The sequence below is a fragment of the Populus euphratica genome, unplaced genomic scaffold, assembly GCF_000495115.2.
Source record: "Populus euphratica unplaced genomic scaffold, PopEup_1.0 scaffold1265.1, whole genome shotgun sequence".
Classification (NCBI taxonomy): Eukaryota; Viridiplantae; Streptophyta; class Magnoliopsida; order Malpighiales; family Salicaceae; genus Populus; species Populus euphratica.
Genome location: NW_011501119.1, coordinates 1 through 21,095, shown reverse-complemented (window position 1 = coordinate 21,095; position 21,095 = coordinate 1). Strand labels below are relative to the sequence as shown.

Sequence of the window (21,095 nt, the reverse complement as noted above, 5' to 3'; positions counted from 1 at the left end):
TGTTGATTATTTGTTAAGTTTGCATGAATTATTATGATAATTTTAATATGTTATGTAGGTATGCTGAGCATATATACTGTATTTTTTTGACAATGTATTATTCACAGACTTTATAGGAAAATATATGTCTTTTAATTTATTTGATGTTGCGGGATGATTTTGAAATCATTTTCATATATAGTGGGGGATTTTGTGTTTTGACATGCTTATATATATGTGGAGAAATAACAAAAATCTCAACATGATTGTTATTTCTACATGTATGAATCAAAAAATTTAAAATATTAATTGTTAACACGACATAAAAAAAATCTTTTTTTTGTTTGATAATAATTATGGTCTTAAGAGCATTTTCATGTGAGCCGGCTCTAAATACCCAGACTGGCCTATGATAATGTAGACTATCATAGGATACTTATTATATGTATTTATACTTTTTAATAGTAACTTTAGAAAAATATAATTAAACTCACATATTTATAATGTTAGGTGGCGCGCTAATAAAGTATTTGATAATAACTTAACACATATATTGATATTTTATCAGAATGGGATCGATAGACAACATGCTATCTATATACTTTTTGAATCATTTATTAAATAAAAACTTAACATCAGTGAATTATTGTTGTTTAATATTTAGAAAACTTATACTCTATAAGTCATATGGATGCCTTATTCAGATGAAAGATTAACATTTGGTATAAAAGTATATATAGGTCCTCAATATTTAAAAATAACACAATTTATACAATTTAGGTTTTTTTAAATTTTAACAAATCAATTTTAATATAAAAGTTTATTTATATATTTCTCAGTACTTGGTTAAAGGAAGAAAAGAAATAGAGGTAGCTAAACTTTAGTGATGAGTGAGAAATTCAAATATTTCAACATATTAGTTTTGACATAAAAGTTTATTTATATATTCATATCATTTTTTACCACCAAAATATTTTTTCTTGATGTCTACAAGTTTTATAAGATGAGAGAGACTTAATGGTGGTTGTTTAAAGTCTTAATGTTTTTATTTTAAGAAAAAACATGCATAAGTAAAGGAAGCCAAACTATCCTAGTTTGTTTTTAGGTTTTTGGACAATTTTGGTGTATTTTGAGTTGATGAACTGGTTTGTAAGTGTTCTAAAGGTGTTTATGTAGTGTTTTTGGGTTGAAATGATTGAAAAATTGAGTTTTAAGATAAAAAAACACTGTTCAAATTTTTTGGGCACCATAATGTTAAAAGGAATCTAAGTTTGTATATGAAACATCATCTATTTTAGCGGGCGACTTATTTCTTACTAATTTTTAAAAAGAAAATAAAAGAGAATGAGAAATTGTTTGTCTTTTAAAAAAATTATAAAAAATAAAGTTTAAAGACTCACTTATATGCACAAGCTCTTCATTATAATAGCTTAAACATGTTGAGCTTGGGCTCGCAAGTCAAAGCTTTTTTTTTTTTTGGCTTTATATATATAGATTTAATATAAATTTAAAAGAGAAAAAAATATTAAACCCAACTTGGATTGCATATTTAATGAATTAAGAAACAATGTCAAGAATTTTTTTTTAATATTGTGTTTTTTAATTGATATATTTTTTAATTTTTTTAAAATATATATTTTAATTAATATCTTTTCTTTGTGATTTTTTATTACTTATTTAAGTTTTGTTGGATAAAGACTTTTTCAATAGTGTTTTTTTATTCAATTCTTGAAATAATTCTTTTGTTTCATTTATATTTTTTTTAATTTTTCATACAGATAAATTTTATTTTTTTAAATAATCAAATAATATTTTAAAAATTAAATTAAAATTTGTTTAAAAGAAACACGACCACAAAAACAAACATACGTGAAAATAGTGTTTGGAGTCGTGGTATTCGGAGCCCTGCACACCACAGAAGTAGTCTGCCATCCACACCAGACCTTGAAAACTTTTTTTATCTTTAGTTTAACTTCCAGACGTCTAGAGACAGTGGAGTAGATAAGCATATAGAGAGCTCCACTTCCCAAGGAGAGAGGAAGACACGGATTTAAAACAAAACCAAAACAACAATGGCAACGGCAGCTTGCACTTCGACAACATCATCCCTCATGCTAACGTACGCCGCCTCCACAGTTCTTCCACAAGACCTAACCCCTTCTCTCCTTTCTTTCAAGCCCAAAACTCTCTCTCTCTACCCACTGGTTTCAGAGAGAAAATCGAGCAATTGGGTCAAGTTTTATGCCCAGACAGAAGCGAAGTCTAGACCTTGCAGAGTGGTTGTGGCTGCTGCTTTGGCTGCAGAGGCAGAGGTGGGCGAGGAGGTTGAAGAGACGGAGGGAGAAGAAGTAGGTGGCGTGGCAACTGCTACAGTTATTCCTCCTAAGCCCAAGAAAGGCAAGGCTGCATTGCCTCTAAAGAGAGACAGAGTATGTGTGTTCTTTTTTGCTTCTCTCTCTATAATGACTTTTGGGGGTTTAGGTTGATTTGATGTGTGGGTTCTGATTCTTTTGAACTTTGGTCCAACAATTTAGGGGATTATATGCTTAAAGGAGACTTTTTTGGCAGAGAGATTGAGATCGCTTGATGCTTTTAGTCTTTGATTTGATGAAGGGATGATGAACGTTTTAGTTACTATTTTCAAGAATCTCTATTCCTTTCAATGCCTAAGGAGTGATTGGTCATTGAGGAAGTGAGAGCGGTGTTTTTTGCTGGGTTTAGCTTCTACTGAATTTTAGTCCAATAAACTGTTTAATAGAGCAGGCAGAGTCTGACAATTCTCTTGGTTTGAGTTTTGAGTTGCACTTTTTTTTTTCATTTTTCAAGATTATTATACAGTTGCAAGAATTCAACTTTCTGTCCTTTTATTGGAAATGCCAGACGAGGTCTAAGAGATTCTTGGAAATTCAAAAATTGAGGGAAATAAAAAAGGAGTATGACCTGGGGACAGCAATATCTTTGCTAAAGAAGACGGCAAGCACGAGGTTTGTGGAAAGTGCTGAAGCTCATTTTCGTCTGAACATTGATCCCAAATATAATGACCAACAGCTGCGAGCAACAGTGAGTTATCACTTTCATGTTTATAAAAAGTTACATACATGGCTTAATCAACTATTGCAGCGGCATGAAAGTTTCCCTTTTTATTTTTTTCTGTTTCTCCTTGCATAGGTAAATTTGCCCAAGGGAACAGGACAGACTGTTAAAGTGGCAGTCCTTACTCAAGGTAATTGCTCTATTCAATTTTCATACTTGACCTGATATACAGTTGTGTATTTAGAAAGCAAGCTGTCTGTGTTAATCAGTTTCAGTTCAGTATCTTCTGATCAGTGGAAAAAATGGACATTGAGGAGAGACTTTGTACAGACAAAAAATCAGATCATGTGGATTGGCTGTGTCTCGCAGAGGACAATTTGAATCACCAACTCCCATAATGATAGACATAGACATAACAAGGAACCTTGCCAAGATATTTCTGTTGTAGTATCATAGCATCCTGTTTGAGTTCATTATATGCTAAAAGTTGTTCCAATTATTTTTTGGCAATTGACTGAGAATGCCATCACGACTTTCATGTTTGATTGGGCTAAAGAATTCATATATCAAGCCTGTGGATTGTGATGCACAACTGTACTGTTGTTATTGAGAGTTGGACTGTATCTCTAGGGTTCAAATACATGCCAATGTCCCAAGAAAAAGTGCTGTCCTCAAACATGTTTGACCTTTGAGTTATTGTTATTCTTCTCAGGTACAAACTCAAAGATAAGCATAGGAGTTAGGTGTGATTAAGAAAATGATTGGATAGTAGTGTTAGATTCCTGTTCTGTTTCCTTTCTTTCTTTTGAGGTAATCTGGTGATTGAGGTGGTTGTGTTGCAGCAGTTCCATTTTTATGTGAAATTTTGCAGTCTAGTTTCTTTTGAGGATTTTTTGGTTGTGTATTCTTCCAAATAAAAAGCCTGGAAACTTGGATTTAAATGTTTATTGAGTTGGGGAGAGGTGGTTTCAGGAGGTTCTAATGGAGAATTTGCCTCGCTGGGAATTTTGTTGGATGGTTTGCTTGGTGATTGGTTTTTGGAGAGGTTGTTCCCTGGTTATTATGATCTCTTGCCTTTGCGCACAAATCGATAGCACTTTGGATTTTGTTCACTTTTCTAGAATTTTTACTTTCTACTTTTATTGGTTTGATGGTTTCCTGATTTTGAAAAAAGAAGAAATGTTGCACAACTCATCTGGCAATATGTCTTCCCTAGGTTCTAGTGGAGCTTTTGCTTTGCTGGGAATTTTGTTGGATGGTTTGCTTGGTGATTGGTTTTTGGTGGTTGTTCCATGGCCGTTATGATGTCTTGCCTGGATTCACAAATCATGATAGCATACTGGATTTTGTTTGCTTTTCTATATATTTTTTTTTCTTTCATACTTAATGGTTTGATGGTTTCATGATTTTGAAAGAAGAAGAAAAGTTGCAAAACTTACTTGGCAAGAAGTCTTCCTTAGGAATGCTGTCAGGATTATAAATGTTTCTTTGTCTGTTCAGGTGGTTTTGTTTGGTATTGATCCTAGACTTTCTCAATCTAAGATGCTGAGGTTTTTACAAGTAAATGTGTCACATGCTATTTAAAATTAAAACTTGAGTGTTGAGTCCATGTCTCGAATGGAAGAAAGAGATTTGACGGATGATTGCTGGAGCTCATAGTCTTTGGAGAGAGAAGATAGTTCAGAATTTGCAATATCTTCCATGCTGTGAAAGCATTGAACATTTTGAATTTTTGGAATTTGTAACATGGAGTTTCAGATGTTCCAACTGTTGTGTTGACTATTAATGATCTCAGGATTCTGCTTTTTGTTGATTCTTATACTATCTGTCCCTTGAACATGCCATCTCTGTCCCTCTCCTTTTTCTCTACTGTGGAAAACAAGCGTTAATGTTTCTCATGTCTGCCAAAAACTAGCTCACTTTTCCTTGTCTTGTATGTTCATCCAGATAAGTCCTGATGATCATAGATTTTGCTAAATTAATATTGTTAGATCTCTGTTACAGCTATACTCAAAAAAAAAAACCTTTGATATCATAAATGTGGTGGAGATTTGCAGGTGAAAAGTTCGATGAAGCAAAAAATGCAGGAGCAGATTTGGTTGGTGGTGAGGACCTGATACAACAAATAAAAGGAGGATATATGGAGTTTGATAAATTAATTGCATCTCCAGATATGATGCCTAAGGTGTTGCTGCTATCTTTTTGTTTGATATTTTAATGGCATCCATGCCTGTGAACTGAATTCATAAATTTGAAACTTTTTTTAAATGTCACAGGGAATAGTAAATTTGAAACTTTAGCTATTTTATATCCTTCCTATAATCAAATCTTTTTTTTAGATGCTTTCCAATCAATAACAGTACTTTTTAATGTTACTATTTGATGTGCGATCCAAGACATGCAATTGTTTTCTTGACCCCTTCACCCCTGATGACAGACAAGAAAAGGTGAAGAAGTATTTATGACATTAAGTTACCGTACACAACCTTTAGTGTTTTGTTTGTCTTTTTGGGTTTGTATAGTCTACAGTTAGATTGGCTAATTGGTACTTAGCTCAGGGATTTAATCTTAGGAAATACCTGCATCATGGTTCTTGAGCATAAATTATGAAAAAGGACACTCCCACTAAGAACATTTTCAATTTATGACGTGATTATGGTTTATTACCAATTGGACAAATTGCATTTTCTTATGCATTTGTTTGATTGTGTGGAATGAGAAAATTTCATTTTGAAGAGCTTGTTTCTTTTGTTGAGCAGAGCTTTACTGGTATCTGTTTGTCTGGTGCTTCAGGTTGCCAGCTTAGGTAAGATTCTAGGACCACGAGGACTCATGCCAAACCCAAAAGCTGGTACTGTTACAACTGACATACCTCAGGTAATGGTCTTGTCCTCCGATTTGGTTCTATCATTCTCTCAACCTTTGAACAGTTTCTTCTTAACATTCCTTCAGCGTGTGATTGGGACATACATAAGCTTACCAAATGCTACAAAAATATAAAAGTGGCGCGCGCTCTTATCACCATTGCTAGACTTGAGCATGTACCAACAGACAAGGGTAGAACTGCATGCTTTGAGTGAATGCATCTCAGTATATAAAAATTTTAGTAACAATTATGATGTGGCTGCTACCACCTATTATCTTGCTAATGAAATGGATTGGTCAAATGCATTTCAGGCAATAGCAGAATTCAAAAAGGGAAAAGTTGAGTACAGAGCAGATAAAACTGGGATTGTTCACATACCATTCGGAAAAGCTGACTTCTCAGAAGAAGACCTCCTTGTAAACTTGTTAGCTGCAGTAGTATGTTTCAAAATTGACCCCCTTTTCACCTTATATATGTACATTTCATTTTGTTCTTTTTTAGCCATGATGGTTTGCATGGCAATGACTTGTTTATCATCTGCTGTCTTAATTTGCAGAAATCAGTTGAAGCAAACAAGCCATCAGGTGCAAAGGGAGTGTACTGGAAAAGCGCGCATATATGCTCATCAATGGGGCCTTCTATTCGGTTAAATACAAGGGAGATGCTCGATTACAAGCTTCCATCGAATGCTTGAATGTAACTAACACCTGTAAATGATATTAAGGATCACTTTCTGAGCTTGCCAATGTTCAGTAAAGGTAGGTAAGTTAGGATGAAGCGAGGTGACCTTGGTTGCTTTTGGAGGAAATTGACATCCATATGGCATGGTCTTCCTCTGCAGACTCGGAAAATCTTGTATGACAATGATGATCAATATCATTACATTTAATTATCATCCGCTTTCGGTTCTCACCAGGCATTTTAATTTGCTAATCTTTGTTTGTCAAGCATTTAAACTACTGTTTTCTGCTTCTTGTGGCTGGATTTCTTGAATGCTGTAGCTGTTCCTGATGAGAAAGCTAATTAACAATCTCCTCGTATCCTAAAAAATTCATGGTCTCTTTCCATGTTTTATAAGCAACTGATTATGGGTATTGAAGGACTCAGTAAATTCTCAAATTTTAAATGATCTGAGGTACAAAAGATATCAACAGTAGCATTTTCGTGTTCAAACAAGCGAAAAGCACAAAAAAGTGACATGCGAACAATGATTTTATCTGACAACATAGAATACTAAGGATATTAAAATACATGACATCTGATTTGCTCAATTTGATATATTTACAAGAACCGGGGAAGAAGTATTTGATCACTATGGTTTCAAGGGAAACCGTCCATGAAATTCTGAAATGGGTGAGCTCTCAAAGCACAAGCAGGCTCTTAATCTACTATTGACATCACTAGAGAATCTTCAAATCAACCAGCCATTCATCCCTGCTTCGGATGATAAATGTATCCCCAAAATGATGATAAAACTATTTAGTGCAAAGGACACTAGGTGATAAATTATACAGCCATATTCAAGGAAGTTTTCAAGCTTTCCACAAAACCAGCTGATGAGGGGTAAAGCGCTGCTTGCATTTATTTGAAGATGGAGACTCAACAGGACGTTAGCAGTCAAGGATTCCATGGTGGCATCTTCGTTAGAACTGACATTTCATTATCGACTTTCTCCCAGAAGCCCTGTGACAGCTCCCCAGCATTCTCCACTGCTCCATGCTGAATTAACAAAAATATAACTTCCACTTAGAAAAGTTTATAAACAAGATGTTTGACTTCCAACATCCCATATCATAACAACATATAAATAAATAACAAAAAAACTTGAACTAACACTAACCTTTGGAAGGCTGCTCAATCCAAGGTCCGTTCATTATATTAAGAATGCTACATGCCTCGCTGTATTCCAAATTAGGTAGTAACTTCGGGGTGAGTAAGAAACACCTAAAGAAGATCCATGCAAGTATATGATTTCAGTTATCGTTTCATTTGTTGCAGGAAAGTGGAAGAGAAGCCAATCACAATTGCACGAAAATTGGAAATCTATATGTACAAGGTAATCCCAATATGAATCACTCTACTTCCATCAGAAACAGCCTCAGGACCTCATTTGGTTCCACTAAAAGCGGTTAACATTGTAATGCTATTACAATTCAGGACTTTCCAACAATTAGTTGAAACATTTACTGTTTGCTAAATAAAAGGCATCCTGTGCTCCAGAATAACCACTGCAGATGGCATGCAAAATCAAGAGTATCAAGCCTACAAAAACAAGCCCACTAGCGTGTATATATTAATGTCCAAGGACAGTATTTGCATGTAATATGCGTTTGAGCACACAAAGAGCACACAGCTACAAAGCATAAACTTGGTTAAAACTGAAAAATGCCTGCACATTGTTAGTAAAAATTGTCAATAAAACACCTGCCAGATATTTCACTAAACCCTTTTCATTGAGTTTGCCAAAAATCCTACAACCCCGATAGAGACAGTTAAAACTTCTTGTCAAGGAAAATGTGTGCAAGATAGAGATAATAAGTTGAAGGTTCAAATTGCACAGTAAGATCGATATTTATTCTTACTGTGGTGTGTTTGGTTGGCTTGCAGCTCTCACTAGTTGCTGAAACATCTTTCTTTCGTTTGTGGGGTCCATTCCTGAAAACAAAAAGGAAAAATATCAAACAGCACCATCTATATCTTATTTAACCATTAAGTAATTAAGCTTTGAGTGGCACCTAACCTTGATTTATCTCATCAACTACCCTAAACGGGCAGTTTGTGAGGTCTTGAAGTGAAACAAGATACAGAATGGTTGAAACTGAACGCTCCTATTAAAAAAAATCAAGACATAGTAAAGACACTGTATTTGCAACAATGAATACAGAATTTCATGTCAGGGAAATACCCCTCCAGATTGATGATGAGCACTAAGAACTTGAAGCTGTCCGGCTTCTCTGAGGACCATAACAAGAAACCAAATAAGTTGTGAACCAAAGCAGTCCCATGCATAGTTTAAAACTACTGGCTTAAACATTTAGCTCAAAAAATCAATATCATGAAACTTAATTTATAATCACTCATAGGCCTCATAAACAAAATCCCGAAGAAGACCGTCTCCCAGGGAGCATGACATAAACGAGGAAGGTGAGAGACTGAGTTGGCTCTCAGCATTAGGTCCAATGGTTGTTGCATAACCATTATTCACGAAAAGGAGAATTTCAAAACAAAGTTGTTTTTGCAGCTCCAGTTCCAATCAAAATGTGGTAAAAGAGGATTAGCAATTCTCAACAAGCAAAGACTTCTGCTTCACCAATTTAAATACCTCTTAGACACACCAAACTGGGTATGCTAAAACAAATAGAGGGTTAAGACTGCAGTCACCTGAACTTCACTTTTATCAATATTCCAAATTGATCAAAGTCATTGTCATGCTCATCTACAAAGAACACTAAATCAAATGAGCAACTGATATTTGGTAATATATTATGCAGTCAATTGTAATTAGAAGACCATAATAATTACCCAATGAAACTTCTCCTGCAACTGCCATCTCCTGGAAGTTATGGCTGAAAGTTTCATTAATCTGAGTAACAAGGCTTCTCAATGTTGGAAGCCAACTCTCCTGCATATTAACCAACAGCTTTTAGGGGGGACAAGAGAATACAATTCTGCACATTAATCTAAATAAATAATCAGCAACAGAGAGAAATACTAAAAAGATGCGAGTTGAATTAATATACACAATAGGATGAATTATGTCAAACTTAAATACAGTTTATCTGCTCTGTCTATTCATTTGCTTGGTTGAAATAAACACAATAAACTAAGAAGTTGAAAGAAATGCTTGGCTCAAGCTCCTCGAATCGTACCATTCATGCATCCCCATAATTTATCTTAATTTTTATCTAGTTGCTGTTTCAATTTCATACAACCTACATGGTCCCCAATTATACTTGTTACTATTTTTGCTAAGTGCACCCATAGTAGTTGGATCGTACAGCAAGATGCTAAAGTTATATCAAGCTTCAGTGACAAGGATTACTGCCTGGAGGGGAGGGTGAATATTCAAATTATCCCAAAAATAATCTCTATTCAATATCCTGGTTTAGCAAGTTTCTCAAATTAGAATCTACAGATGCAAACTAAATAAACATACTTTCAAGAATCACAAAGCCAAATTGAATCAAAGTCTGGGTAGCAACAGATATGAATTTTGGAATATGAAGCAAAGGAAGAACTAGAAAAAACCAAATCTGAGCTTTCTTTTCTCCAGCACGATCTATTCACACTACTCATGTACATGGATATCTAGTAAAGTTAGTTTCCAAGATACTCTTGGTTTCCAATGCTTTCCCAGTGCTACATGAACCTCAACAGGTTTGTGATACAAATTAACCTGAATAGATGCTGACAACATAATTCATAAAAAAAAAAACCTAGAACAAAATAAGAAAACTCCAACTTTACACTAAAATCAACTAAATGATTCCCAAAAATAGTCACTTTTGAAGCTTTCATCCCTCATCTCATTATTTGCATTCCACTGTTCTATTTAAATCTCAATCACATCCTACATACATGATTGGTAGCCGTGGACAATCCCAGAATTTCTGAAATGCAATCCAGCAAAATGACAGTTATATATATATATATGCCAGTTGTGTGGCAAAGCAACGGAACATCTCTTACCTTCAAGGCATCTATTTCAGCTAAACACTTTTTTAGTTCTTCTTTATCAGCTTCAAGTTTTTTGGTAATGGCTTCTATCTGCAGTGCTTGTAATGGTAAATGAAGTTTCAAAGCGAGAACTATAAATGATATGAAAAACAAATAATCTCAACTCTCAACCATTACCTTTCCCTGACGGTGTTCATATTCTTCCACCACATTCTGGTTCAGGGCAAGAGTGGAATTGGCTTGAGATAAAGTATCATGAATAGCAGCCTCCAATTCCTCAATAGTCGTTGGCATCTGCATGTGAGCATGTAAATGAGTCATCACTCATCATATTCACAAGACAAAAAAGCATCACCCATCATATTCATAAGACGAAAAAGCCAAGAGAGTAAACATTAAATGAAAATATTCACAAGACAGCATAAGAGTTTAAGGCATCAAATAAGCATATATCCACATGACAAATAAGATTATATATCACCAAATAAGAACAATTCTAATTCATGCTCCAAGTCAAACAAAGCTGACAATAACACAAAATGTTGTGACTGGAAAATTCCTGTGTCTAAATAGATTTGTCATTTGTGAGTTAACATGCTACTCCAGCTGCAAAGGCAAGCCTTATTAAGTCAAAAGGATTTGAGCAGCACAGAAGACATGAAGACTCAACAGTTTTCCAATAAGACAACACAGTCGCAAATGCATCAAAGCAGGATTAAGTTTATAATACAGAAAAGTAGAAGGCATGATCTTAATCGCTTAAAAAAATCATTCTAAAATGGAAGTATCTTTTTTGTTCTTCCGCGGTCAATTCTTAAGAAATACATAATATTTCAACTGCATCCATTGTTATGTACTTCAGCAAGAGCATTTTAAGAAGGCAGGCCACTCATGCTGCCCATATAATTAAACAAGTAGAGGAAAGTTCAGTGTAAACCGTCAGAGCTTCCATAAGGTATTCTGACTAAATTAATAGGACTCATGCCACTGAAGGCTCACTTTGGGAAAGTTCAATCACTTAATTGTGAAACGCTTATTCCATGATAAGGCCCATGTTGCAACATCTCACCCACCTTAGATCAAGTAGTGTTTGATTAACCTAATCACTGTTTTTGACAATGCAATTCCATACATCTTAAGCTGTCTAAGAAGATGGCCACCCACCTCCAGGGAGTTAGCACTTAGCAGTTAGTAGGGCAGGGGATGGTCGGTCTTATTTAGCGCTTGGACACTATGAGGACCAAATTGCACCACATGAGGCTTTCAAAGGCCACTTTGGCCACAACAACCACATGGGGGCCTTTCCTCAAAGGCCAAATGCTCCAAGGAGCGCTCAAACCAAGAATTTGTAAATTGCAATCAGGTACAGCAACTCAAGCCGAATGCTATATATCACTTATGATTCTAAGCCAGGAACCACATTCATGTTATTGCAAAAGCCACGTTTAACAATGTTTGGTTCAACCAGAATCAATGTCCAAATAAATGATCATTCAAGCCAAAGAAAGGTTTAAAACATTTTAACCAATTACATTACCATTTTTATAAATTAAACAAGGATGAGTCCACTATCATCAAACATAAGGCTAAAGCTATTTAGAGAAAACTCTTCTTTAAACAATTCATCTAATCAAATTTGACCTCATTCATTCTAGAATCCAGATCATTATTTGACAAAACATTGCAGGCAGAGTAAAAAAGTAAATACAAAAGTTTGTACAAAAATTGGTTTAAAAAATGTCATGGAGTGGTTCTTTTATCCTCAGACATGCTTCCATAAACAGCGACTTATGGATGCCAAGAGTAGTTGCATTTATTATGCACCAAACACCCTTGAACACTTTAGATCATGTTAAATCAACAACCCTGAGATTTAAAAATCTAAATTCCAGTCATGATACTAACAAACCTCAAGAAAAGCCTTCTCGAGTTCTGGAGTGATGATAGCAATTGATTCTGCATGTCTTTTAGCAGCCAAGAGTTGCTGTCGATGATCCTCTGTTTCCTTCTTGCCTTGTCACAAAGAAAGTGAAAAGTCGGAAATATTGTAAATAATGTCTTAAGGCCATACTCAAATATTCCTTGAAATTTTCTCATTGACAGAAAATAAAGAATGAAATGATTAGTGAACTCAATGTTCATACTTGATAATAAAAGAGTGCATGGTAATAGGAAGAGAGGATGCCTGAAAAGGATAGGGATAAGCAATTGCTATAATCATGTGGCAAATTATCAGAAATGCTATTCCATTTTCAAATGCATGGAGCACAGACACAAGTATGTGGTGTTAAATTGTCGTTTCTGCAAGAACTAAAAAGTTCAAAAATTTCCAGCAACAGCACAAATCAGAACCATGCCCAGAAAACCAGGAACTCACAATACTCCAATTGGCATGCTACTTGTTGAGCAAATTTTGCAGGCTGCTTCAGACTGTGTTCCAGTTCTCTAATCTATGACATTGTGCAACAAGAAAAATATCAAAAAATTAAAATAAACACAGTATATTATGTCTACTTGAATGAGCAATATTTTCTACAACAAACATAAACGGTAAAACATGACAATTAAATGCAGAGACACCCTGTCTACAAAACACCTTTCTTGATGCAGAAGACAATTAGCTTTTGTACCTCCCTAACTAATTGAAAATCCACCAAAAACATCAAAATCACGAGCAAATATCAATATGGTTTTGAATCACAAACATCAAACAGATAACATGATCCACTTGCAATATGAGAATTTACAGTGCATTAAGAAACATTAAAAAAGATGGTGGCAGGAAACTGTTATATCCTCTGCAGTAAGGTAATCCTTGGTATTCAATGATAACTTGAGAGAAGATAATTAATCCAATAACTTGACCAATGGAAATACCTTCGCATCAAACTCAATGGAGGTCATATGTTTTTCAGCAAAATTCCATTTGTAAGCAACAGCCTCGACAAGTAAATTCTGTCAAATGTTGTAAAACATTTTGTCAAGGTAAAGAAAAGACTGGAGGGGATCAACTCTTCATATGCACATCTGCCTGATTCAAAACCAATTTTACCTTAATATCAATTGCACATTGCAACCGCCGAGTGTTAAGGTTTGCAGCCTCATCAATCAGTTTTGCCATAACAGCATCCTGGTCATCTTCCCTCAGCAATGACTCTAGTTTCCTTTTCCTTTGATCTAAACCACAGAAATATTTCATTTACTGTCACCACAGACAGAAAAAGGTACTGTTGGTAGCAATAAGTAGATCTGTTGTACTTACCAACACGGTTCTCCATTTCACGCCGTTTTCGCATCTCCAGTGTCACATTGCCAACAATCTCCTCCTACAGATTACATTAAGAAAGAATATTTTACAGACTGGAAAACTAAATTTGTCTGCTAGACAACAAGTGGTTACTTATCCCATATATCAAGTTCAGTGGTATGCATGAAAATACAATACAAGAAATCAGGGTTCAGCATACAGCATAAGAAAAGGTTCTTGCATCCTTTTCAGCATACCCGCTGTTTATGAAGTTTAGCCTCTTCTTCATCTATGGATCTCTGCTCAGTCATCAGCAATTTTAAGTCCTCCTCTAAAGCACAAACAGTTTCTTCCAGCTCCTCTTTCCTGCATCTCAGCCTTTCAATTTCCCCAACATCTGAACCTATAATTTCAAAACCAAAAGTGGTAGTTCAGAGTATTGAAATAAATGTCAACAAAAAAATTAAAAAAAGTAAGTGCTTGAAAAATATGTTGATTCAGAAAATCATTCATAAGAAGCATACCACAAAGAAGAAGACGTGAGCGATCAACTGGATCAACACTTCCTGATACATGACCACCATATCTAGAAACAGACCACCGGTAGTGATTTTCAGGAGTCCAAAAATCTAAAACTCGCAACTTTGCCACCTCAGAAGCCTTCTGATCAGTTTCCTTTGACCCAATATACTGACAGAAACAGACAAGTGTGAAACATGCATAAATATCACACACATACAATATATTTAAGCTGTACAACAAAAAGAATATCTGCTAAGTTTTCAATAACACAAGGCAACGTCTTCTCAGAGAACAACCACCAAACAACTATTAAATCAGGTTTAGAGAGCATACAGAATGTTCCAGCCCAAATTGGCTGATCAAAACCTCCTTAACAGCATCAGGAGCTTCAAAAACTTGGTCAAGCCGTGAATAGATGCCGAGCTCACGCATCTGTCCGATACAGAGACAAAAAACCACAGTTAGCTATCTACTTCAAAGGAACATGCACTTGAGGAAAATGTGACAGATACCTCATTGGAAATGAAAAAAGGCTCCTTATGACGATGTTTATCCCCCACATAGTTTAAAATTGGCACATCAAATGACTTCAGGTTTCTTACCAAAAAGTCCCGGTCATGAGGATCCTGGGTTATGAAAGACTGCAAAACAAGCAAAATTGACCACCAATGTGATAAATAGAATTCTACCATTTTTGCAAATGGCCAAATAGATACATGCTGGAAATGTGTTGAGAAAGCATTCTGCTGAATGAATGCTGAAAAAAAGGTACCAGATATACATCAAAGATAACCCACAAAACAAAAGGATGACAAAAACTCAATGAAATTCAACATATCGAAATGCTAACCCAACACTAAAGAAACAGTGAGAAAAAAAGTAGAATAAAATTAGAGTTCATACAGATATATAGATATGGTTATGCATTCTGCCACCTCTACAACTTTCTGTGATTCTCCCAAGCATCACTACAACAAATTTGAGATGCAGACCTGAATACTCCATCAGAAGTCACATTTACATTTAACTCTCATGCATGAGTTTCTTCTTGGATCAACTCAATCATAAACTTGAGAATAACTTCCTCTGTAAAAAACCTTCAGCAATTTCCTCTAGGTCAAATTTAGATAAACAGGCATCACATATTCATGTCCCCTCACCAAACCTTCACTTCTCATTTATAAACTCATCTGGCTACATCCTGGTCTGTCGTTTTTTTAGCAAGGAGTAATTCAGGAAACAACTTCATATCTCTAGGCAACATGCACTTCAAATCTTTTATTTCCTCTAAAAGTATCACAGAATTGTTCCTACCGAGTTATTTGCCTATACATGTAAAAATGTGCGAGCGAAATGCTTGATAACTCCCTCATTAATGAATTTGTTCAAGATTAAATTTTTAGTCCATTCACCTCTGATTCGTTCCTCCACTTCATCAAATAATCTCATTCAATTTTGTAAAATCAGTGTAAGTCAGCATCCCCTTTCCCCACATGCTTGCACCTAGATACTTTCACATTTTGCATCTGCATTCATCTCATGCAACGAGGCTCTCAAAAGAAGCAATAGATAATCCAGGTGCAGGCATTGGTGTAGGATACAAGACAAAGCAAGCATACTGCACTAAAGTAAGAATCAAAAGAACTTCTCAACACAGATTTTCTTTTCATTTTCTGATGTTAAGACAAACAAAATCTAAAAACAAAACTATGGAAAAGCCATGACTTGAAAGTACCTTCCAGATATAATATGGGACATGACCTTCCAAGTAGTCAGCATGATCCCGATTAGAGACATTAACCTGGGTTTGCAATCCCAATGAAATTATGGTACTGTCAGTAGGAACATTTGTAATTACAAGCAGGACAGCCAAAATTCAAAAAATACCTCAAGCAAAACAGGCCCATAGACCTCCTTATTCAATTCCTGACGATGTTCTCGTAGCCAATGATAAGCCTCAAATATCTTTTCAGCTCCAGAATTTCTTAATGCTTGTAAGAGCTTATTGTTTTTATTTTCCATATCCTTCAGCCTGCAAAAGGGTATTCAAATGTGCTAAATGAATGTCATTTAATTATGGGCCCATGAATGAATTCCATCATTGATTCAAAGGCCACCTGTCAACACAATGCCGCAATGCTATGTTCTTTTGATTTAAAACTTTCTCCTTGTCTTGCTTCTGAATTCTTTTTTGATTTGCAGAGACTTTTAGATCAGAAATCTGAGAGCGTAATTTATCCTGGCAAATATGGAAAAAAGCCAATTTATAAAAGATTTAGAACATATGTATACACAACAAAATAGGCGGATTCACAACCTCTAAAGGGCGGTTCATGGTGAAAACTTCAGCTTCCATATGTTTGAGTAAAAAAATGCCAGTATCAAGTTACCACATTGACCTGGTACACCGAGTACCACCAGAAGAAGATGCCAGTTCCAGCTAAAAAGTATACTTACAAGCACATCTTTTGGAGGTTCATGGACAGGCAAATTTCGAAGTTCTGCTTCAGCAATCGCAAGATCCTCTTTAGCTTTTATGATTCTTTGTTGGCGTGATTCTTCTTCCTTCTTCAAGTCTCCCATTTCCTTGTATTTTCCACGAATTTGCACCCCCTGTAAGTGTAAATAGACATTACATGGAATGAGAAGCTAAGGTGTTTGTGCAACCAGAAACTAGAACTACAGCAAAGCACAAGGACACAATAAGAAGTTTATCATACCAAACTGCTTTCTTTCTCCAGTAACTCCATACGTCGCTTAGCATTTTCCTTTATGAGATTGCTTAATCTTTTACATTTAGCATCCATTTGGGGTTTTTGAAGCTTTTGTTTTCTGCAATAAATTTGTTTTACTAAAGGTAAATTTAAAAAATTAATATGGTAATTTGCCCCAGGTGGCATACAAAAAACAAACAAATGAGAAGCATTCAGCCTTGCCAACATTTTTAGAGTACAAATACCATAACAACAAAAGGATGTAAAAAGGAACACTCCAATTGTCCTGTCTATTGAAAAAAAAAATCACCATGGGAGATGCTTCTTTTGAAATTAACAAAGAATCTCTGCATGCTCATGAATAATCACTTTTAGAAAATTAGACAGAAAAGGAGTTTCACATTTTTCTGAAAAATAAGTGAAGATCTCACAAAATATTGAAAACAAACACTAACAGTACAGATATTCAACTTGAAGTCAGGCAGTATACGAATTTACAAACTGGAGATTGAATGCTTTTACTACAACCCTTAAAGCATGACATGATTATCAGTATTAGACATACTGGGCATTAGACTTTCAACAGTTTGATAGCAATCCACACTAGGCATGCCAACACCACAAATCACTCAATCAATGTTTCCAAACCATTATGCATATTGGTAAAAGGAACAGAACATCATACTCGATAGGTTCTCTCAAGTTATTCAAAGTTTTTGCAGCTTCCTCCAGCTTCTGTTTTACGTCCTTTTCTGCCTCTTTAGCTTTCAAATAGTCAGCCTTTATTGCATCATACTTCAGCCATGGCAATTTCTTTTTCATGGATTCAGCCTACAGATTCACCATTAAGATGTTAGACGAGCTTTAGAAAAAGATAAATCAATCAACCTAAATACTTACCTTCTTTAGAAGCACTTCCCTTTGTCTGACACGCTCCACGTCTTTTTCAAGCTCAGCATTAAGAGCTTTCAGCTGATTCAATGTTTCCCCATTCCTCTTCACAGCCTAATACAGAATAGATAATGTGTTCAGGAGGATTTCATGAGCCTCCCAAGATCAACAGTATTATTTCAGGGAGAATGATGGATTTACAACTCACCATTTCAATAGTCTTCAGTTCAAGACTTTTGTCAACAAGAGCACGGTGTTGGATTGGAAGTTGAGGATCACCGACAGCCTTTTCAGTCTCTTCTAGAAGTTGCACAGGAGTTAACTTTGCAAATTCACATACCCTATCTTGTGGCAAGAACTGCAAAGCTCATGCCAATACCAAATGAAAAGAAAGGGTGAAAGATTGAAAAAAGAGGAAAAAAATATTGAAAAAGACCAGATTCAAATACACACATCAGCAACGTATCACAAGCAATATGTTAGAACCTATTTGAGATGAAAGGAAAAGGTGAAGGGGGAACTGGGAAGGGAAGACAGCATACAGGCTTCTGAAATAACTTGTATCGGACATTCTTCACCCATGCTTGAGTTTCAGAATTTGTTTATTTTTTCAGCAGCTGTAGTGTATGAGACTTGTGGCATTCAATTTCAAATTAATTAAAAACTAGCAAGCTATAAAAATTCAATGGCTGTCTAAGAGTCCAGTTTTCAAGCATTCAGCAGCTTCAACACTTGTAGGATGCCAAGCAATGAGCTCAAATACAACAAGTAGATCATTCTTCCACATGAAGGGCAAAAGTTAAATATCTACAGGCATACAAATATTGAAAGGAAATGCATGCCATGAAGTCATATTAAGGATGGCCTGAACAGTGTCAGTTGCAAGTCCTGGAACTTACTTGAGTCAAATTGTTGACTTGGATGTTGAATTGTTGCATGATTTCAGTGACCGCTTTCTTAGATGCCACTTTTCCTGAAATAAATGTACAATGAGTGAACAATAGCTCAACATCTCTTCGCAAATTAAAATGTAATAACATCTAGACAACTCCTTTCTGTATCTATTAAGATCATTCTTTCTTATTCTAATAAAGCCTTTTGGAAGAAGACAGAAATAGACACTCTTATAAGTCTCCTTTACTAGCATTTGAAATAATATATATGTCCGGAAACAACAGAATATGGAGGAAGTTTCAATTACATGTATTCATGTGTTTATACCAAGTGAAAGAGATGTCTCGTGAAAAAATTAAAGGCTGAGCACCAACCACAATTGTGAACTGGAAATATTGAATAGTTAAATAATGAAAGAAACCAGAAACCTGCAGTTATGCATAAAGTGGAACAGGAAGATTCAACATGTCATCCAGATAATATTTATTTATAAGGAACTTCAAGTAAGAATATGTTTGTGTTAAGATTAAGACCCTGCGGGGAAAAAAAGCCAAAGCGATTTCAAATGAGACAGATAAAAACATCTCACGTCTTGCAAGGAATGACTGTTATTCATCTCTAACAGTCCTTCCCAACTTGAATCAACATGAGCATGAAAATTTTCAGTTATTGGGGCAACTTTCAGAGCATGAAATGGGATGCTAAGCAATTTCAAGTATGGAGATCTAACCATTGAACAACCACTCTGACTTGTTATGTGCATCAATTCTGCGGATTATGGTAAGCTTCTCATCTTTAGTACTTCCTCTCAAGGATATTTTGATGTGCCCAGACTCCTCCCCACGCTTCACATATGCCCCAATACTAGTTGCCCTCCCAAGCAGCTGCAGAAATAAAGTGCCCAACTGTTTAAAATTATAATCACATATAACTCAAATGGGGAATCTCAGTAGACTGCAACCAACCTGAGGCTCACCACCAAGTCCAAGTGCAATGGCACACACAATTGAGCTCTTACCCGAACCATTTGGTCCAATTACAAGGTTCAGGCGTGATCCAGGTTTGCAAACCAAACAATCATAAGTCATGAAGTTACGAAGTTCAATCTCAATTATGTTTCCAGGCATGTAATCATCTTCTCCTCTGGGAAAAAAAAAAAGGAAAAAATTAGCCGTTGCCAAAATGGACACAAAAATTTGGAGAAGTTTGGAAGTTCCATTTTTCCAAATCATGCCAGCATAATCCAAACATAAAATTAAGCTTGAGGGCACACAAACATGCTCTTGGCAGGGGCTCTTTCTTGGTCTTGGTATTGAATATATTAGTACTGCAACTTAACCTCGAGGACAATTTTTTAAAGGGTTTGCTTAAGTAACTCATAAAATCAAAACACAGTTAACTACAGTTTCAATTATAGAAAGCAAAGTAATAACACAACTTCCAATAAGTCATTCAATTATATTGCATAATTTTCTTTACAACTACTAAAAATTCAAATTTATTTTCAATCACAGTCAATTTAATTCCTTTTCCCCCGCCTTTCTCAATAACCAAACAAAAAAAAAGCCGAAAACCCTAATTTGGAAAAACCAGAGACAACGCAAACACAATAAAACATGAACATAATTCCCGGAGGCATACAATGGGAATTAAATAAGGTGGTGGAAATCGTAAAAGATTGGAATTTGTGACTGACCTGGAGGTTTTGGCGCGTTTTGAGGGAGGTTCCTCTCTAGTTGAAGGCCGTTTCATAGTTATAGCGTTGTCCTTTTGTTAAATTTAGGGATATTTTGGAATTGAAATCTCTGTGAAACCTGAGTTGGTTGAGATTGAAGCCTTGAAGGCATGAGATTGGGGGTTAGGGTTTCATTGAGAAACAGAGGAAGTCGAGAAGAGAAAATTGGCGCGAAAAAAAGAGTACAAGAGGGAAGCCACTGGTGAGGAGTGAGAGAGGGTGGTATTTACGGCTACTGGCTCGTGGCTAGTGAACGTGACCTCTATTTTGTAATTTTTTTACTATGGCTCCCCATCAATTAATTTTATTTTCTGAGCATGACCCTCCTCTCCTGCTCGTGATCCAGTCATCAAGCAAGTCCTGGCATGACATGTGAAATTCACTTCACACTTTTTTTTCTTTTCTAGTTTAAGATTAAATTAACTTTAGTTGAGTATCCATACTGTAGTTTAATTATAAAATATAATAAAGCTGAATTAATTTATTATTAAAACTACAATATTAATATTTATCATGATTTTATAATTTAATTGTAAT

At 35.4% G+C, this 21,095-nt stretch overlaps 2 protein-coding genes across 4 annotated transcripts; one reads left to right on the top strand and one right to left on the bottom strand.

Moving 5' to 3' along the window:
• The first annotated feature begins 1,878 nt into the window (after nucleotides 1-1,878).
• Nucleotides 1,879-6,790, top strand: LOC105117271 (50S ribosomal protein L1, chloroplastic-like). The gene is made up of 7 exons (XM_011014880.1): nucleotides 1,879-2,408; nucleotides 2,860-3,039; nucleotides 3,148-3,202; nucleotides 5,070-5,197; nucleotides 5,806-5,889; nucleotides 6,190-6,315; nucleotides 6,435-6,790. Exons 1-7 carry the CDS (start codon nucleotides 2,052-2,054, stop codon nucleotides 6,570-6,572), a joined length of 1,068 nt encoding a protein of 355 aa, XP_011013182.1. The 5' UTR covers nucleotides 1,879-2,051; the 3' UTR covers nucleotides 6,573-6,790.
• A 406-nt stretch (nucleotides 6,791-7,196) lies between these two features.
• Nucleotides 7,197-20,838, bottom strand: LOC105117270 (structural maintenance of chromosomes protein 5-like). Of its 3 annotated transcripts, XM_011014877.1 has the most exons (30): nucleotides 20,520-20,834; nucleotides 19,789-19,966; nucleotides 19,554-19,707; nucleotides 18,829-18,902; nucleotides 18,138-18,287; nucleotides 17,939-18,043; nucleotides 17,724-17,869; nucleotides 17,045-17,156; nucleotides 16,782-16,937; nucleotides 16,442-16,563; nucleotides 16,212-16,356; nucleotides 16,060-16,125; nucleotides 14,837-14,965; nucleotides 14,658-14,756; nucleotides 14,327-14,492; nucleotides 14,060-14,205; nucleotides 13,818-13,881; nucleotides 13,608-13,732; nucleotides 13,433-13,510; nucleotides 12,933-13,005; nucleotides 12,465-12,568; nucleotides 10,733-10,849; nucleotides 10,568-10,645; nucleotides 9,401-9,500; nucleotides 9,260-9,314; nucleotides 8,784-8,832; nucleotides 8,619-8,706; nucleotides 8,461-8,533; nucleotides 7,719-7,822; nucleotides 7,197-7,597 (listed from the first exon to the last, which is right to left on the bottom strand). In XM_011014877.1, exons 1-30 carry the CDS (start codon nucleotides 20,573-20,575, stop codon nucleotides 7,539-7,541), a joined length of 3,171 nt encoding a protein of 1,056 aa, XP_011013179.1. In that variant the 5' UTR covers nucleotides 20,576-20,834; the 3' UTR covers nucleotides 7,197-7,538. The 3 variants fall into 3 exon arrangements, with proteins under 3 accessions (XP_011013179.1, XP_011013180.1, XP_011013181.1); XM_011014878.1 differs by lacking the exons at nucleotides 7,197-7,597; nucleotides 7,719-7,822; nucleotides 8,461-8,533; ... (1 more) ...; nucleotides 8,784-8,832; nucleotides 9,260-9,314 and adding an exon at nucleotides 9,921-9,978 and having other exon boundaries at nucleotides 9,421-9,500; nucleotides 20,520-20,837; XM_011014879.1 differs by lacking the exons at nucleotides 7,197-7,597; nucleotides 7,719-7,822; nucleotides 8,461-8,533; ... (2 more) ...; nucleotides 9,260-9,314; nucleotides 9,401-9,500 and having other exon boundaries at nucleotides 10,567-10,653; nucleotides 20,520-20,838.
• Between the last annotated feature and the right edge of the window lie 257 nt (nucleotides 20,839-21,095).

Coding starts and splice junctions, on each gene's coding strand:
- LOC105117270 (XM_011014877.1), bottom strand. CDS start 20,575: ATGAAACGGCCTTCAACTAGAGAGGAACCTCCCTCAAAACGCGCCAAA. Junction 14,493..14,657: donor AATTTGGGCTGGAACATTCT/GTATGCTCTCTA, acceptor TGTTTCTGTCAG/TATATTGGGTCAAAGGAAAC. Junction 13,733..13,817: donor TGAAATGGAGAACCGTGTTG/GTAAGTACAACA, acceptor TCTGTGGTTTAG/ATCAAAGGAAAAGGAAACTA.
- LOC105117271 (XM_011014880.1), top strand. CDS start 2,052: ATGGCAACGGCAGCTTGCACTTCGACAACATCATCCCTCATGCTAACG. Junction 2,409..2,859: donor TGCCTCTAAAGAGAGACAGA/GTATGTGTGTTC, acceptor TGGAAATGCCAG/ACGAGGTCTAAGAGATTCTT. Junction 5,890..6,189: donor TTACAACTGACATACCTCAG/GTAATGGTCTTG, acceptor AATGCATTTCAG/GCAATAGCAGAATTCAAAAA.